At 42.5% G+C, this 19,943-nt stretch overlaps 1 protein-coding gene across 3 annotated transcripts; it reads right to left on the reverse strand.

Moving 5' to 3' along the window:
- Positions 1-1,034: 1,034 nt before the first annotated feature.
- LOC310790615 (ADP-ribosyl cyclase/cyclic ADP-ribose hydrolase 1-like) lies at positions 1,035-16,697 on the reverse strand. Of its 3 annotated transcripts, XM_083652327.1 has the most exons (9): positions 16,292-16,697; positions 14,684-14,810; positions 14,433-14,568; positions 11,305-11,393; positions 10,283-10,356; positions 2,511-2,634; positions 2,307-2,393; positions 1,551-1,634; positions 1,035-1,373 (listed from the first exon to the last, which is right to left on the reverse strand). In XM_083652327.1, exons 1-8 carry the CDS (start codon positions 16,501-16,503, stop codon positions 1,575-1,577), a joined length of 909 nt encoding a protein of 302 aa, XP_083508453.1. In that variant the 5' UTR covers positions 16,504-16,697; the 3' UTR covers positions 1,035-1,373; positions 1,551-1,574. The 3 variants fall into 3 exon arrangements, with proteins under 3 accessions (XP_083508453.1, XP_083508454.1, XP_083508455.1); XM_083652328.1 differs by lacking the exon at positions 2,511-2,634; XM_083652329.1 differs by lacking the exons at positions 1,035-1,373; positions 1,551-1,634 and having other exon boundaries at positions 2,337-2,634.
- Positions 16,698-19,943: the final 3,246 nt, after the last annotated feature.

Consider the following 19,943-nt stretch of genomic DNA (forward strand, 5'->3'; position numbering starts at 1 on the left):
GCCCCCAACCCTCAGCAAAATTTGACCCTTTGGTAGCGAGGACAATTTTTGGTGGTCCTCTCCATCATCAAGGTTCCTGGGTTAACATGACAATATTTGTTCGGCCCCCGGCAACAATCTTGGTTTCTCATGCGGCCCCCCATGAAAAATAATTGCCCACCCCTGCTCAGTCTAGGGCCTAGGGCAGGCCTATTCAACTAGTTCCAACACGGCTGCGAAAATGTGGTGGCGGGTTGTGTCAAGTGTACATATAATGGCTCGGGGAACGGTCCGGCCCCCGGCCCCTTAGGTTTCTGACAATGTGGCCCCCTGAACAATTTAGTTGAATAGCCCTGGCCTAGGGCCTAGAGTCTAGGCTGTGGTCAAATCTACAGCCAAACTTTAGAACGAACCCCTCTCTACGACTTGAAAGTCCGACCACTGCTGCTCGTTCAGGGGCTGTACCAAGTCAGAGAAGTCCATGTGGGGCTCCGTGACCAACAACAGGTGTTTTGGGGTTGGTCGTAGGGAAGCCATCGCTGTCAGTACACAGATGTTCTGCATCCAAGTGGCGATGATTGCCTTTTCTCCTGCCTCCACATACACACACACGCATGCATGCACGCGCACACACACACACACACACACACACACACACACACACACACACACACACACACACAAATCAAAGAGTGCTGAAACTGCAATTCATAGGGGCTAGTCTAATGTTACTTCACCAGAAAAACTGAAGTGTGCTTGTTTGGCTCCGCCCATTGAGGTTGAACTCAACCAATGAGATTATTTCTGCCTCTAAGAAATGTTTGTAGAACCAAAACAAATCCACCCACTCTCTGGCGAGACCATTCAAAATAAGCCTCCGTTTGTTACCTTGATGATGTCCAGATGTTATTTCACAATGGAAATCATTACCACAGTTTAGTCAAAACCAAAGATAATTTCACAACAGCATCTTATTTCAACCTTTTATTCCAACGTTTTTCAGATTTTCACAAAGTAAGAAGTGTGAGATAGTCAAATATAATTTGTCAGCAGCACTGATATCTAACCTAGATTTTACCAGAGATCCCTTTCACACAAAAAAAAATACAAAAGCTATTGTCATATTATGCATCAATGAGTTCTGTGTAAAAATATATTTTCGAAAATGTAAAATTTCTGCATTGTTAAACAACGCTGATCATGCTAAAGATCAAGTTGGTCCACAAGTACAACATATATTTAAACTGTATAAGATATCATACAATACAATACATTCATGAATTTTCAAAGTTTGGAATCAAATGAAAACACACTCTGGACAAATATGACGGAGCCTTCACCAACAGGGTCCACATGGCCTGTCTGGATCAGAGCTGCAGTTTCGGATCCTGGATCTACAGGACGACGCGGATTAACAATAAGTCAAGCTGCTGTGTAAGGACATGAATTTACATGTGTGTCACACTCACACACACACACTCACACACACACTCACACACACACACACACACACACACACACACACACACACACACACACACACACACACACACACACACACACGTACTTACTCAGTCACTTCCTTGCAATTGTATTTAATTCTTCGATCCAGTTCTTTCTCTAAGTCCTTTAAAGACGGATTGATACAGTTCGACCTAAAGAAGACATAAACAGAGGATTGATACAGTTTGACCTAAAGAAGACATAAACAGAGGATTGATACAGTTTGACCTAAAGAAGACATAAACAGAGGATTGATACAGTTCGACCTAAAGAAGACATAAACAGAGGATTGATACAGTTTGACCTAAAGAAGACATAAACAGAGGATTGATACAGTTCGACCTAAAGAAGACATAAACAGAGGATTGATACAGTTTGACCTAAAGAAGACATAAACAGAGGATTGATACAGTTCGACCTAAAGAAGACATAAACAGAGGATTGATACAGTTTGACCTAAAGAAGACATAAACAGAGGATTGATACAGTTTGACCTAAAGAAGACATAAACAGAGGATTGATACAGTTTGACCTAAAGAAGACATAAACAGAGGATTGATACAGTTCGACCTAAAGAAGACATAAACAGAGGATTGATACAGTTTGACCTAAAGAAGACATAAACAGAGGATTGACGAGAAAGATGACTTCATTATCAGTTTGCACAATTCAAGTGTGTCCTTCCTCTCCCACTAAAACCACCATTGTGGAACACTATTTTGGAGTTCCCCAGATGCTGCAGATTCACATACAGTACATACATAATTCATGATTCAAAGAAAACGAATAGTCACAGAAAGCAGATTAGAACGTGGAAAGCTTACACAGTGTTGTCCTGGGTGACCAGCACAACCGTCAGGCTCTTCATGGTGGTGGGGTTGAATCTCTTCACCTCGATGCTCGCGAAAATACTGACAAGAATAAAACACCATGACTTAGAGAGATGACACCATAGCTCAGTAAGGCTGCTATACAGTTAGTTACTCATAAGCCGCTTTCACACCGGCCTTGAAAGCGGTAAATGTTACGGAATATGTCATCCGCGTCTCCGATGTAAAAGCGAAGTCGTGCATAATTGTGTTCCGCCTTCCGTTCCGCCAGTGGAAGTAGTCATAGCGTCGGATCGGGCTCCATCCACCTCCATCCTTCCACCTGAAAGCGTAGGAGCGGCAACACGGAACGGTGTGAAATGCGAATGGTCAGCTCATTCATAAAAAAATTACAGGGGGAAACCACATCACACAGCAAGAAAGGCATGAGTAAAAAAAAGTAGCCTATACAATCATGACTGCAACAGGGGCGCCAGGAGAAATGCTCCATGCCTACACTATGAGTAAGTAGGTTAGGCTATTTATGCTCAAACGATGTTGACATTAGTAGGTAAAATTAACGGATATAATAATAAGCTTCAGAGGACGTCTCAGGCGTGCATCTGTCTGTGGCGAGTCGGTCTGAGGATATTCCCTGTTCTTCAGTATCTCCTCAAAACAATCCCAATTGGGGAAACCAGCTCCAGAACTGCAATCTGTCTAGCCCAGGGGTGGGCAACTATTTTTCATGGGGGGCCACATGAGAAACCCAGATTGTTGCCGGGGGCCGAACAAATATTGTCATGCCGTAACCCATGGATGGGCAACTTTGATGATAGAGAGGGCCACAAAAAAATGTCCTCGCTACCAGATTTTGCTGAGGGCCGAACGGCGCCAGCGCGAAACATTTGGAGCATTTGAAGCCAGGTTTAGAGGAATAACTCATTTTAAATTAACAGTTGTGATGTTTTTCTCACTCACTCCTATGTCACCACCTGCTCTCCCTGCAGGTCTTGAAATTAACTTTTTTGACCACCATGGCTGCTAGATTTTAAAGTTACCAGCCAATTAGAATTTCCACTAGCCAAAATGTTTTTCTTGAAATAAACCAGTGGCTTAACTTAGTATCAGTAAGTGGCCGGGGATTCTCAAAGCCTGTGTTGAGGGTCACACGAAGGAAAATGCACTGTTGAAGCTAAATAAATCCAAAACCAACAAGTTAATTATTTAAATTTCAACTTCAATGTAGAACAGTCATTTCTTACACATGAGATTACATTTAGCCTTTTAGTCATAAAGATTATTGAAAGATATTCCATATTCCAGACTGAAATGCTATAACAGAAGTGGAGTATTGGCCAGAATGACATGAACATTTGGACACTTATTCAGCGGGTATCTTGCATGTTGAGTTCAGATGCACTGTAAAAAAAAAAAAAAAAAAAAAAAAAAAAAATCCATCGCAGGCCACACAGGATCAATGCGGCCCACGGTGGGCCGTATTTTGCCCATGTGTGGTATAGCCTGTTGTGCGTTCGCTTACAAAAACTACTAACTACTAACGTTACAGTATTCATGTGCATTTATAGCACACATGCGGCCTGCGGGCGCCCTCTGTGTGGCCCGCGATGGAATTGCACTTTTTTTTGCAGTGCACCTGAACGCAACATGCAAGATACCCGCTGAATAGTGTCCAAATGTTCATGTCATTCTGGCCAATACTCTTCTGTTATAACATTTCAGTCTGGAATATGGAATAGGCTATCTTTCAATAATTTTTATGACTAAAAGGCTAAAAACGACCCCAAAAAACTAAATAAAAGGCAGAATTATGTTAATAAATCTCATGTGCTACAGCCATTGGATTTGTATCACTATTATATCAGGAGATTAACAAGAAATTACCAATCACAATGGGAGAGAGGGTTAAAAATAGGGAGACTCCCGCGAAAATCAGGAGTGTTGGCAGGTATAATCTCCAATGTGTGGCCCTTCGCTTACTTGATGTAAGTCAGTATGGCCCTCAGGGAAAAAACTGGAACCATAAGATAAGAATTAGCCTTGTACCTAATGATGGTGCATCTGTGATCCAGAAAGTCGATCCTAATCATTAAAGTGAGCTCTCATCAGACTCGTCAACTCTTTTTGAGTTTTATCCTTTGATGTTCTCGACGACCAGCTGCACAAGAGCTTCTGGCGTACTTTGGCAATGTTTTGTTGTTGAATGAATTTGTTCATCATACAGTAGCCTAGGCTACACTAACCTATGAAAATGTTCATTTGGGCTACTAGGAGGAGCTGGGTGGAAATGCCTCCCCTCGCCTCATTTCAATCCGGGAGGGGTGGATGTCACCTGAAAATACACCCCGGGGCAGAAATATGGTGGGGCTGCTTGGCTCTGTGTGAAAACAATTTCTGTGCAAGGCTGCCGGCGTTGCGGGCCTTCTGAATGGCAATATTGCACGATCTCTGTGTGAAAGTGGCTATAGACTCAACACTGTGAGGACCACTCTCCTGGCCCTGTCTTACAGACTGTATGGAGGGAGGCTGATACGAACAAATTATTCTGCACTAATAATGAAACAGCAGTAGGGTTTCAATCCAAAATGTGATACTGTATTAGGAGAAAAACATATAAAAAAAACAACAGTTTATAACTTCAAAAGTGACATATCTGTTTTGCATTCATGCCATAGAAATCTGACTTGAATGGTAGATGTGTCATTTTGGACTGAAACTCAAATTGAAATTCAATCTAATTAGAACGGGACACACATGCAAACTAGTCTGGATTGAAAAACCTCATTCCGAGTCTTCCGGCTATGGGCGGAAGACCCACACGACATACGCACAAAACCAAAGTGCTGTACTCCAGGAAAATATTCCATTCAATCCTTGCGTTCTGTTCAGAAAACACAACTAAATAAATACTGTGTCCCTGAATCCCAAAATGCTCAAATCAGTGTTATGGTGTCTTGCAGCAACTGAATATTATTTGTAGCTGTTCACTGAGCAAGGACTTCTTCTTAAGCTTAGTTCAAACCAAAGATTCATGACGAGACTGCAACTTAACTGCTTGCAACTACTTGCAGCCAGCCCCTGTGACTTGACAAGCTGAATTGCTCATGGCGACGGCGTCAGCCGGCTGGAGTGGGGATGAGATGGGCCAGGTTACATCACTTTCTCTGCAACGGTTTAGTCTTGTTGCGAATCTTTGGTGTAAACTGGGCTTTTAAGCTCAAGACAAATCTGTTATGGGATTGTTGCTGTTGATTCCCCACATGACAAGAGACATACAAATCTTGTATGAGCTTTGCTCCTGGGTGGCATACTACAGTATTAGATTTTGTAATCATATGTATTGGAATCCAATATATAAGTTATGGAACTAGATAATCAATCTTAACAAAATATATAAACTGCATATTGGAAGCCTGAGCACAGTGTTTTCCCCATAAAGAACTGCCAAAAACTTTTTTCTTCACTTTAGGTTTGGGCCTTTTTTCTTTCTTTCTTTTTTTACTGTTCTATAGTTAGTTCTATAGTCTGATATACTGTTATTTCATAGTTCTGGTTTTCTTATTTGTAACATTGATAATGAAAATATATTTCTTCAGTTTAAAGAAGATTGCATTTGTGTGTTTTTCTTGGGAGGAGGGGGGCATCACAGAGTAATTATGCTTAGGGTGTTTTATTCAGGTGCTCCACCAGTCAGTTTATCCCTGTTTGTACTCTGCTGTGGAATATGCACCATTTTAAATTGCTCCTAAAGTGCTACAATTAAAGCACCCGTAGTCATGTCAAAGCATTATTCTCCTGCTGTGGAACTTCCGAATGGATTTCCCCCCTCACTTAATTTAATGTCAAATTGGTTGGGGGAAGTAACTGCCAAAGGAATCCGTAGCTATACACATGATTCATAGCAGGGTAACACTTTACAATACTGTAACACAAAAAATGGGTAGTTATTGAGGAACTAGTCAGGAACTAACCATTAGTTCATGAATAGTTAATGATTAGTTCATGAATAGTTAATAGGTAGTTCCTTAATGGTAGTTACTTAAGAACTGACCATTAGTTACCATGTTAACGAACCAGTAAGTAATGATTACTTCCTTAAAAAATAAAAATTCCCACTAGTTCATAAGTAGTTATGGGTAGTTACTTAAGAACAGACTATTAGTTACTATAGTTGTTACTAGGGAATTAATCATTAGTTCATGATTACTTCACCATTAGTGTTTGTGCCCCCTCAAGTAAAGCAGGGCATCATACTTAGTTGTTACTAGGGAGTTCATCATTACTTCATGATTACTTTACCATTAGTTACCATGTTTGTGCCCCCTCATGTAAGGCAGGCCATCATACTTAGTTGTTACTAGGGAGTTCATCATTATTTCATGATTACTTTACCATTAGTTACCATGTGTGTGTCCTCAAGTAAAGCAGTTGTTACTAGGAAATGCATCATTACCTCATGATTATCTTACCATTAGTTCCCATCACCCTACCTATAACAAATAAATACAAGAGTTGTTCAGGTGGCCCCTTGGCCCCAAGATCGCAAGATTATTAGTCTGACTCTCTACCAACTGAGCTATCCAGACTGCTGAATTGTGACAGTTGGTAGAGCCTATACTATGTATCTGCAGAGTCAGAGACCAAGTACTTATAGTATTGAAGGTATGTTCTACCCAAATACCACTTTCTGTGCAAGTACTTAGTGTTAAAGGTATATTATATACTAAAACTGCTTTCTGTCCAAGTACTTCAACCATATACTACAGTACTTTCTGATTAAGTACTTATAATTTTAAAGCTGTATTCCAGCTTGCCTCTACCCGACCACTGAGCACCAGGGTCAGTCTCAGAGACCCAGAACAGCCCCCTCGCCCTCCAGCCTGCCTCTACCCACATTCTGAGCACCAAAGTTGGCTTACAAGACCTAGGACATGCCCCTGGTAATCAGTGGAGAACGAAATTGTAGTATTTTACTGGGATATACCTACGTCCTTGGACATTAAGTAGTATTTGGGTGGTATATACCTTCAATACTATAAGTACTTGGACAGAATGTAGTATTTGGGTGGAATATACCTTTAAAACTATAAGATTTGGACATAAAGTAGTATTTTGGTTAAAAAAAAATATATATATACATGTAAACTATAAGTACTTATTTTGGTTAAAAAATATATATATATACATGTAAACTATAAGTACTTGGACAGAAAGGATAGAACATACCTTGAATACTATAAGTACTTGGTCTCCGGCTCTGCAAATACATAGTATAGGCTCTACCGACTGATATAGCTTAACAGACTGGATAGCTCATTTGATAGAGAACCAGACAAATAATCTTGCGATCTTGGGACCAAGGGTTCAAACGTCACCTGGAACAACTCTTGTATGTATTTATTTGTTATAGGGTGATGGTAACTAATGGTAAGATAATCATGAAGTAATGATGCATTCCCTAGGAACAACTAAGCATGAAGCCCTGCTTTACTTGAGGGGGCACAAACATGGTAACTAATGGTAAAGTAATCATGAACTAATGATTAACTCCCTAGTAACAACTAAGTATGATGGCCTGCTTTACTTGAGGGGGCACAAACATGGTAACTAATGGTGAAGTAAGTAGTAGTAAGTAGTTGATGAAGATATATGTGTCAAAATGCGGAGGCGTGAAGCCACTTAATTAAAGGCTTTTTAAAAAATTCTGCAAACAGTGTGCCTTGGTAGTTTTTTGGTTCTGACTCTTCACCAAGTTGAATTTATCATAATTCATCTTTGTTTCTACTTATTTCCCTTGGATCCAATGAGCACCTGTTTTTAACACCTGCAGTCGTGAAGCAGCACTCCTTAGCCAATTTATTGCCATTTCTCCTCTCTACTCAAGTATGATGGCCTGCTTTACTTGAGGGGGCACACATATGGTAACTAATGGTGAAGTAATCAGGAACTAATGATTAATTCCCTAGTAACAACTATGGTAACTAATAGTATGTTCTTAAGGACCTACCCATTAACTACTCATGAACTAGCGGAAATAAATTAAGGAAGTAATCATTACTTACTGGTTCGTTAACATGGTAACTAATGGTCAGTTCTTAAGTAACTACCATTAAGGATCTTTAAGCAACTACCATTACGGGTCATTAAGGAACTACGAGTGCCAGCCACTTTTGGAGAACGGACGCTCCCAGTGCCAGAGTTTCAGAGCGTTTTCAGTGATTTCTCGAGGCCCACAGAATATTGTGTGATATTACTATGTAAACACCGAACACGCAAAAAGAACAAGGAGACTCTATTGTATCATCAGCAAAAAAAAGTTTATTGATACCATTTTCCGTTCTTTAGTTATCAGCCGGAGAAGATAGGTCAAAAACAGCAAAAATATGCTTTTCTATCAGGAAGCTGAGATATTCAGCCTTTTGTGAAATGCATTATTTCAAGCACATTCACTGACTCTAGCTAATATTTTTTTGATGATGTGACCTGGTTTAGTTCTGTGGTGCATGCGTGCCCCACCCCCCTGTCCCCCCCTCTCCCCGCCTCTCCCCGAGTCAGCTGTAAACTCCTCCCCACACGCACAAAGTCTATTTGGAGCCTCTGTTTTTGCGCCGCGCGGCTCCTGGCAGCAATGAGGAAATGCCCAACGCGACTGCAGGAAGGGTTGGCCCTTCGGCGTTGGGTGCTGCCTTTCTGGTGTGTTGAGAAACTATGCAGACAGACAGACAGGCAGAGGAGCTGCAGTTGTGTGCGTGGATTGATTGCTGTTGGCAAGCAGCCCAGAGCCATCATGTAGATGGCTCTGGGCTGCTTGCCAACAGCAATCAATCCGCGCAGCATGAGCGCGGTTTGTCTTTCATCACGGCTTTGTCAGGCTGCTGTATTCCTGACATTTCTGTCATCTGGAGAGCACTGTCGCCACCTAATGGCTCGGTAAAATAGGTTATAGACATTCAACATGTCCCAAAATGTTACAGGACATAGATCTGGCTTCGATGGACCCCCCCCCGTCAAAAAACGCAATTGACGACAATCGTCGTCTTTGGCACTCTACGTCAGTATTTGAATTGACGACAGCTGTCGTCATTGGCACTCAATGAGTTAACTACTCATGAACTAGCGAAAGAAAAAAAAGAAAAAAAAGAAGTTTTTAAGGAAGTAATCATTACTTACTGGTTCGTTAACATGGTAACTAATGGTCAATTCTTAATTATAAAACGGCTCTCTCAAATCAAGCAATCTGATTGGTTCACAGCCATTGTATAAATCCAATAACCCACTCCAATAACCCATGGCCATGGGTTATTGGTTGCCATGGCAACTCTCTTACTAAAAGTAGAAAAAACAAATGGCGGAGACAGCTGTCAGATCCTTGTGAATCGATCTTCACTTATAACTTTACTAATACTTCGCAGAAAATTATGTTTTGTACAAGAATAGACGCGGGCTAATGTCTTCTTTGCAAAAAAAAAGGCTGTTAACCCCGCATTTAACCCCGCATTTAACCCCGTAACGTTAGTTGGTGTCGGGCTTTGCAGAAAGCACTCAGCTTCTCAGCAAGCGCTGAGAATGAAGCGCTGCGCTGGAGCTGCGCTGGAGCTGATCAGCAGTTATCCCACTCGGCCTGCGGCCTCGTGGGATAACAGCTGATCAGTGCGATATATTTGCCACAACACACTTGCTCTCATGCTATATTGCTTAAGTAACTACCATTAAGGAACTACCTATTAACTATTCATGAACTAATCATGAACTAATGGTTCGTTCCTGACTCGTTCCTCAGTAACTACCCAATTTTTGTGTTACAGTATTGTAAAGTGTTACCCATAGCAGGAACATGACGGCTAATTGGGTACAAATACTTGTAGACCTTTAGTGAATCCCTCCTACCATATTGCATGACAGAGGGTATATATGGAATTACTTAACTTACATAAAGTGCTGTGAATAAGGGGAATTGTAGTGCAGCTTACCTTTTGTTATCGAACGGTGTGACGATAGATCCATTCAACATTGCCGTTACGTCACCACAGGCAGTTTCTGCAAACTACGCACATGGAGACGATGTCAGGGAAATGTACAACCCCCTTTGCTGTTAATTGCTTTATGCTATAAGGATTACAATCATATTTAAAAGACAGGATGAGAAATAACTTAATTTATTTAACAATTCAAAATTATATTCATAGTAATTAATCTATTTATTTGCCAGATAAAAAATAAATATTTGTCTTGGCAGAAAGGCCGTAGTGTTTCAAATTGTATCACGCTGTATTTCATGAAGGTTATGCATCTTTAGCAGGATGTGTATGTTGAACAAAGCGTTAAAAAATATTAAAAGGTAACTTCATAACTTTGGGAATGACTAATTTCAGACACCCATGCTCATAGAAAACATTATTGAGGTGATTTATGTGAAAATTATCAGATAAATATGTTTTAGTTATGATTGATAATAGAAATTTCTCCAAAATAAATAAATTACAGTATAAATACATCAATATATAAAATAAAATGATAAAAAAATCCAAATGGAGATACCTGTTTTTGCAAATGAACTCTTCATATATATATATATATATATATATATATATATATATATATATATATATATAGTGGCCGGGGGGGCGTAAGTTACAGTCTACCCACTTGTCTAGGGACCACTACACCACTGTACGCATATTTACAAAATTATGATATGAACATGCCTAGTGTTGTTGCTTTGCATTGTTATCACAACAGTGAATGTGAAAGTGTAAACGTGTGGGACGCTGCTCACTCAGGGGAGAGCTAAGCAATGTGTCTCCATGACCCACACAAAGACCCATTGATGCAGAGCCAGGCAGAGGGAGTCTTCCTCTCCTCTCCATCACGAGAACATAAGCAGGCAGACATCTGCATCACTTTAAGACCTTCATAATGTGATATATCAGTGTTGTTGGATGGCTGCATTTGTAGGGAAAACTGTGATTCCTGGTCCTTGTTGGACACTTACTGCAGCGGAGCCTCTCTTCCAGAACGAGCTAACGGGGTTGTCGTCACAGGTCCGCCATTCTGGGCAGTCAGTGAAGTTAGTGAAGGTCTCTAAGATCACACACACACAGCGAGAGTGAGTCTCAGATGCACTGTGGCCTAATGTAACCTACGTTGTAAATCCCCCGCAGCTAGGGAATGAACTTAGAACCTCTGGCATGGGAGGCAGACGCTCTAGCAAGGAGGCTAAAACCCATGGGCTATAGGGCCCTATCGTTGAATCGGTGTAGAAACTGCGTTAAACAGCCCAGATTAGTGGGTGTGGACCAGCGCACTCGATATCTTGGTGTCAGCGCTACACGCAGCCTCAAGCATTATAACCACGCCTTTTAAGCGTAAAATTATGCACCCTCTGCTCATTGGAGAAGTGCAATAAACGAATCACACGCTTGCCTTTTAAGCTCCAATTCCACGGATTAGTCCAGTAAAACCAGAAAAGCCAAGCGCTCTCCCCCCCCCCCTCCCTTTCATCCCCGTCTATCTGTCTCCATATATAGGCTATTATTCCATATTATTATGCTTCTCAAACCAATAAACTGCAGTTTAAATACTGCAAGCAGTTAAATACCTACACTATAGCAAGATCAAAGTGAAAAGAATGTTCTAAACGCATCAGCTAGAAAAATATAGCCTATCCCTATATGATGAGATTAATTAGATTGGTGAAAGTTTGTTCAGAAAGATATCGTTTTCTCTCCCCTGCTGCAGGTAGGATGATGCACATAAATATAGCCTACATTATGTAAAGTCTTGCATAAATGTGTTTTTATGGTAAAACTAAAATGTGAAGTAGAGCCAATTTATTGGAGCGGACATCACAGTAGGACATGACAGTAGAAGCGCGTTACGCTGTCACTTATCTAAATCACGTTAAATCGACGAGGGATATATATAGGCCCAGGATGACATATATGTTTCACATAGGGTGGTGTTTTCATTTCAATGTTTTATTTGGTCCAATATTGAAATGTTCTACAATTGCAGGTTGTGTTACCATTACACATTATTTAGATCTACCTTTATATCTATTTCGGCTCATTTGGTTGCTATTTAGTAGCGAAATGGAGTAGCCCAATGCATGCTGGGACATTTCACAGGCAGTGAACTTACAACTTCTTTTTCCTATGGGACGTGTGTTGTGTCTGTCTGAGCGAGGGAGTCAGAGAGAGACAGAGAAGGGTGACAGAGGAGAGGCAGAGGAGCGCTCCTCGCAACTGGTGCACTGAATAGGCCTGGTTTTCAAAAGCGCAAAGCGCTAAATTTACGCCAGGTGGGAAGATATCATTAGGCCGGCATTTAACACGTTGAGTGCCATATCGAGCTATCTCGTCTTACATAAACTTTTTTTTTTTTTGACGGTGGGACATCAATCAACCCCTTTTACGTCTTCTATATCAATATTGGGAGGAAGAGAATGTGTATAATCTATTTTACCGACCACTAAGTGGCGACAGTTCTCTTCCAAGACAGAGAGAAAGCCACAGCCAGCCACAGCCAGAGCCACAGCCAGCCAGCGCGCTGGAGAAAGCCAGTGTAATTTTCAAGGAAGCAGCTGGGCGAAAACTCCCTCGATCCCACACACACACACACACACACACGCGCGCGCGCGCGCGCGCGCGCACACACACACACTCGAGCACCCCCGCGCATAAATAAGACCAGAATCGCAAAAGCTTACTCAAAGCTCTCAGCCGACACCTCAAGAAACAGTTTTACAGTCCAGACGGCCGCGGAGAATCCTCCCCCCGCAGCACAGACGGAGGGAGGAGCCCGGAGACACACACACACTCTCTCCCTCTCTCTCCCCCTCCCCCCAGTCCCGAGAGAGAGAGAGAGAGAGAGAGAGAGGAGAGAGAGAGAGAGAGAGAGAGAGAGAGAGAGAGAGAGAGAGCACACAGAGCGGGAGACAGACACGCCGCGGGGGCAAAGAACGGACAGAGATCCCCTCCCCCCAGAGCCGCGGAGCAACGCACGAACACACACACACACACACACACACACACACACACACACACACACACACACACACACACACAATACAGTATACAGACTCGCCCAAGGGCACCCACAATCACAGGCAGGTGACTGTTCTGCTGTTTGATTGAATTTCACAAAACTGCGATTATCTCAGCTTGCTGTCTCAGACGCTAAAACCATGCTGTACTCAACGGCTAATATCTACATAACTACTAACTCTGCAAACTAACTCTTTTAGACAGAGAAAGCACACATTCTATTAGTTATTTTTAGATGATTGGTGTTCACGAAGTCTTAACAGAAAATAATCCTCGGCTCTTGTAAAATGAGCCAGAATCCTCAAAAAAAAACCTGGCACAACTTACCTACAGGATTGAAAAAACGGCTGGCACTCAATGTGTTAAGGTTGAAACGCCCATTCTCGCCCATTCAGGGAGTGCGCCACGCCCATTCAGCCTAAAGCGCATTTACCAGCCTAAAGCCATATCTTCCCGAGACAGGCGCAAGGCACGGTTTTTTGCGTTTAAGGCCCGTTTTAGCGCCGAAGGCCTGTGGGAGAATAGGGGCCATAGTGTCTGTCATAGAGCATCTCTTGATCTTGTGAGCTCACTCACAAGAACTTAATATCTCTGCTAGTTTTAGTTTTTTTGCAGACTTCAATCAACTACAAAGTATGAGATCTCAGAACACCACATGGCAGAGAGGTCTGTACATTGACTAGCAGTCATACTGAATACAATCAGCATTTACCTGTGTCCTTTTGGGTGATATTCCCAAAGCATGCAAAGTCAAAGAAGTGCAGAAAGTAAACTAAATTTCACAGCAATTTGATGGACCTTAGTATATTCGTGGGTATAATAGGCTTCATTCAAGTCATGCACTTTGTCAGATGGCATCTAGAGGGCGTATTTGACTAAGTTTTCAACTTGGTAAAAGTCACTCACTCCGCCGTCCAGCCGACACGTGCGGTACTGTACAGAATCTGTACTTGTTTTTTGTGTGCATTTGCTGCATTTCATTACGCAAATACCGGTACAAAAACTAAAATGGAAACCTACAGCACAATTGGTAGTCTATCTATTTATTTATTATCTATCTATTTCAGAGTCTTACCTTTGCTGCCCTCCTTTCCGCACCAGATGCGTCCATCCAGCACGAAGCCCAGCAGGGTGTCCTCTATAGTCACAAAGCAGTCTCTCTTCTTAGTGAAGTTATGGACCACATCACTTGTTTTGCTGTAGAACATACTCTAAACAAACAAACAAAATGTTCATATTACAATGCTATTATGAAGCTAAAGGAAGTTGCTTCCTTTTTTCTGATTGGTTAGTGTGTAAGAGAGTCCCGGGTCGGCTGATATTTACTCTGTTGCACGTGGGATCAAAGGGTGTTGTGGCAATGAGGGAGTCGTAGGCATCCATTGGGACTTTGCATGGGTCCCGCCCCACATACGCTTGTTCAAACACACCCCATATCTTCTGACAGTCATATCTAGGGGGGGAATGCAAACAATAAATGTGAGTTAAGCAGCTGAAATGTGGCTCTGTTTTGAATAGAGAGAAGGACTACTGTTCAAGTGTAGGAGTGTCTCTTCCTGTGAAGTGGTGCTCTTCTGTTGAGATCACAGTTTATTTTCCTTTTAAACTATAAGGATGATTAAGCTGGTTTGCATTTGATGAAAAGATACATGCGGGCTTCCTCTTGATGCAAATTAAATGAAACCATTTGGAGAAAAAAGCTCATGTATAGTATAGTAGTTCACCACTAGTGTTTACCAGTAATTCTTGGCCCTTGCTTCACCTCGCCTGGAGTATCAGGTGCATGGGTGGGGTTGAACTCAGGACAATAGTGTATCGGGCAGTGCCCAATTCAGCCTCCCTCTTTTTGAAGCCTATGCGGAAATTGCATTCTTTCAAATGGCCAGTGGGGCGTGCACTTTGTATAGCACTCCCCAGGAACATGCATTCAACTCTATGGAAAACGAGCCAACTTCTCGCTCGGGCTATGTCTTAAATAAACACTTTCCAAATGAGTAATGAGCAAATATTATTCCCATGTTGTGAAGTGGGCTATAGGCCTATATGACGAGAGGCGCACATGTGCAGCCAATCCGTGCATAAACCCACACATCACACACACAAAATCGCTTATTTAATAGATGGAGATGTGTGAAAATGTAGGCTAATTCTAGCCATTCAATAGAGGCCTATCAAAATTGGGTAACACTTTACAATAACGTACACAAATAATGTAGTAGTTACTAGTAAACTAATCATTAGTTAATGAGTAGGCTAGTTAATTTATAATTAGTCATTAGTCAATCACTAGTTAATCATAGTTGATGAGTAGTCATTAGTTAATGATTCATATCTAAGTTCCTGATGATTACTTAATGATTAGCCTACTAAATGTCAGCTCCTGAGTAGTTAATCATTAGTTACTGATTAATCGGTCAGTTCCATGAGTAGAGTGGTTAATCGTTCGTTAATGATTAATAAATGTCAGTTCATGAATATATTGGTTAATCATTAGTTAATCATTAGTTAAGGTCACACTGTAGTATAGTAGTTAGTCATTAGGTCATGATTAGTTGTTAGTTCCTGAGTAGAGTAATTACTCATTAGTTAGCTAATGGTTAGTCAATGGTCAGTTTGTGAGTATATAGCCTAGTTAATTGTTAGTTACGGTACTCATTACTTATTATTAGGCTACCTGTCCATACTGTTTGTGTACCCTATTGTAAAGTGGTGCATCATAGTCAGTAGTTTATGAATACTGAATTATTACTTAATTATTAGCTGTCTATTAATGACAGTTTCCCCTCCTGTCATTGGAAACTTAAAAAAAAATCCTCCTGTAATTTTTATTTTTGATCATGCGTGAGACGTGACCCTAATCCTCCGTCGTAGTTTCCTCGGGTTGACTGACCCAAAACATATTTAGCCTACAAAGTGGATATCAGGAGAGCGTACCTTTTGCCTTTCCCTCCGAAGTCCTCACATTCAGCAATGAACGTTGACTTGAATTTGTCGGCTCCGTTGATGCTTGATGCATTGAGCGTTGATGCTTGCCGCAAGTACTTGCACAGTACAGTGATAACAGCGACAACACCGATGAATGCGCACATTGCGCAGAGAGCCATGATGGCCAGGCAGCGACTCCTCCGATTGTTGCTTTCCATCATGTTCCATGAAACTCACTGGCAGTCACTGTAAAAGCTCTGGGAAAGTGGCATCTCAAACACTTGTTTGTTGTTATCATTGACGACTCACTGACACTTCGGAGTTCGGACCCACCAGGGTTTCTTTTCTCTCGCGTCGCGTCTATTTATGGAGGAGCGCAGGGCTGTGCAGGCGTGCGTCGTGGTCAAAGGCTGTAGTGCGCACAACACTCTGCTCCAAGCAGGTGTCTGAACTAATGGCAGAGGCACTGGTTCACCTGGGGTCCTTGAATTAGTTCCGAAATAGGACTATTTTCATTTAACTTGATTCACTTCTAGGGGAGAAAAAAATACTGTTGCGTTTCATCCCTGCATTAGGCTACACTACACTACTAGTGTAAAGTCATAAAAGTTTGGACACACCCCTAGCCTTAACCAAGTTGTTTTGGTTGCAGTTTGACAGTCATCTCTCTTTGAGATCAAAGCTTATTGTGTTAGCCGATTGTACGTGCAAAAGGGAACGTTTGCAGCTGCTGTGTTGAAGACAGGCAGTTTGTGGTTCAGACAAGGTTTCCTGTTTGAAAACCTGTTACAGCTGCATGCTCTCATGCAAATTGTTTCACCAGACAGGATTAAGGAGAAGGCAGAGAAATACTTCATCATCACTTACTCAATCAATCAACCAATCAATCAACCAATCAATCAATCAATCAATCAATCAATCAATCAATCAATCAATCACTCAATCAATCAATCAATCAATCAATCAATCAATCAATCAATCAATCTTCACCCACAGGGCCCTTGAAAAAGTTTGTAGCCCCGGGGCCCATGGCTACTTTCATCCAGCCTTGTGGACTACCCGGTTCGTCCAAAACTAAAAAGTACAGGATAGTGATGCTCTGGGACTTGACTAATTGTTAGGATGTGTCCCCTCACTGTTTAAGCAGGTGTGTGAAATTAAGACGGTGTTAATAGTCTAAGGCAGGTGTTGCTGGCCTCATACCATTTTGTTTTGATTAAATCCATTAACACCATCAGTCCATATTTTTTGGCAGTGATGAAGTGTCACAATTCTCTTTGCCTAATGTGCCTTATAAGTTATGTGTGTGGAGAAATAAAACATTTGTACAACTTTGTACTTCTGCTTCATCTGTCAATGTTTTCATGAATAGTGTGGATATAAATTGCCTGTAGATTGTCAACTAGTTTTCACTTTACTTGGGTAGTCCAAATGAAAATCTACAGATGTTTAGTGGTTATGAAAGAATCAAGTTCCATATCTACTTATTCACCTTATCAACCAATCAAAATAATGCCAAATCAGAAGCCCTGGGTCAACAGTGATGTCCGGGCTGCCCTTCACGCCCGGCCAACCGCCTTCAGTTCTGGTACACCAGAACAATACAAGCAGGCACAATATGCCCTCCGAACCGCAATAAAAAAAGCACGGAGAGACTATGGAAAGCAGCTGGAGTCTAAATTAGACACTAACAACCCCAGACACCTGTGGAGTGGACTCCATGCTGCCACAGACTTCAAAGGGGTGAAACGGCAGAACCCCAGCACGTCACCCACCCTGCCGGACGAACTCAACGCGTTCTACGTTAGGTTCGACCCCTCTGCCAGAGCGTCCACCCCCCCAACCCACCCCCCCATCACCCCTCCCCCTCCGCTCCCCCTCACCCCCCATCACCCCACAACCCCTCCTCCTCTCCCCTCCCTCTCCCCCCCTCTCTCACATAGCCCTCACGCCCATAGCCAGCAAATGCTTCGAAAAGCTGGTTATATCACAGATCCGCCCCACACTCCCTCCGGACCACGACCTGCTACAATTCGCATACCGCCCCAAAAGGAGCACAGCGGATGCAGTAGCACACGTGCTCCACACCGCCCTCTCCCACCTGGAGGGGAAGGACACCTATGTAAGAATGCTGTTCGTGGACTACAGCTCAGCATTCAACACCATAGTACGCTCCAGGCTGGTAAGCAAACTCAAGGATCTGGGACTAAGCACAGCAATGTGTGACTGGATCCTGGACTTTCTAACAGACCGCCGCCAGGTGGTGAGAGTGGGCAACCTCACCTCCTCCCCACTGACCATCAGCATAGGAGCGCCACAGGGGTGCGTCTCCAGCCCCTTCTGGTATGACCTCTACACCCACGACTGCATGGCGACTCAAACTTCGAACACCATCGTGAAGTTTGCAGACGATGTTAGCAGTCGTGGGGCGGATCTCCAGGAGCGACGAGACAGCCTACAGAAAGGAGGTGGAGGCCCTGGAACAATGGTGCCAGGACAACCACCTCTCTCTGAACGTCTCCAAGACAAAGGAGATCATTGTAGACTACAGAAGGGCGCACCCCCCCCCCTTCCCCCCAATCACCATCAATGGCACAGTGGTGGAAAGGGTGGACAGCTTCAAGTACCTGGGAGTCAATATCCACCAGGACCTGACATGGGCCAACCACACCGCCACTGTTGTCAAAAAGGCCCAACAGCGACTACACGGACTTAGACGCCTGAAGAAATTCGGGCTAAGGCCAAAAATCCTCAGGGACTTCTACAGAGGCACCATTGAAAGCCTGCTGACTGGCTGCTTCACCACCTGGTACGGGAACTGCACCACCATGGACCGCAGGGCGCTAAGAAGGGTGAGGCGCGCGGCCCAGCACGTAACAGGATGTGAGCTGCCAGAACTGCAAGATCTGTACAACCAGCGGTGCCTCAGGAGGTCCATGAAGATCATCAAAGACACAAACCACCCCCACAACAGTCTGTTCTCCCTGCTACCCTCAGGGAGGAGATACAGGGTCCCAAGAGCACGCACAAATCGCTTGAGGGACAGTTTCTTCTCGCAGGCCACGAGACTCCTTAACATATACAAATAGTGTAGTAGCCGTACTGTACCGCACTGCAGCTGCTACCATCACGTATGACTAATGTTCAATAGTATGTTAATTAGGCATATGCTATTTGCACCTAACAGAATGTTATTATGTTTAATTATGTTTAATTATGTTTAAAGTATGTTCATGCCATTTGCACATATGTGCCACTGTCTGTGACGTGTCTTACTGCTTTATTGCTTGTTGCCTCTTGTTTTTATTTTTTATTTTTTGCACTATGTTGTAATGGAGTCTTACAGCACAAGAATTTCACACGTGATACTTGTACTACGGAGTGACAATAAAAATCTTGAATCTTGAATCTTATGTAGAAGAGACCATCTGGCTTGAGAGACTAACAGGAAGTGTAAATACAATCGGAAGTCTCCTCTCATTTGAGCAAAGAACGCAATGCAAAATCTTCACTTCTGGAGAATGAAATATCACGTCTTGAATCTCTTCAGAAATCTTGTTTTTCTGAGGACAGACAGAGGGAACTTTCTATAGTAAAATCACAGTACAAATAACTAACAACTTCCAAAGCTGAATCTTTACATATCAGAACCCGCCAAGAT

Source organism: Poromitra crassiceps, assembly GCF_964638095.1.
Source record: "Poromitra crassiceps genome assembly, chromosome: 15".
Classification (NCBI taxonomy): Eukaryota; Metazoa; Chordata; class Actinopteri; order Beryciformes; family Melamphaidae; genus Poromitra; species Poromitra crassiceps.

Excerpts from the sequence above, each read along its gene's own strand:
- LOC310790615 (XM_083652327.1), bottom strand. The coding sequence starts at position 16,503 with ATGATGGAAAGCAACAATCGGAGGAGTCGCTGCCTGGCCATCATGGCT. Across the intron at positions 11,394-14,432 it reads CGGAAAGGAGGGCAGCAAAG|AGACCTTCACTAACTTCACT; the intron begins GTAAGACTCTGA and ends GTGTGATCTTAG. Across the intron at positions 10,357-11,304 it reads GGAAGAGAGGCTCCGCTGCA|TTTGCAGAAACTGCCTGTGG; the intron begins GTAAGTGTCCAA and ends CCATGTGCGTAG.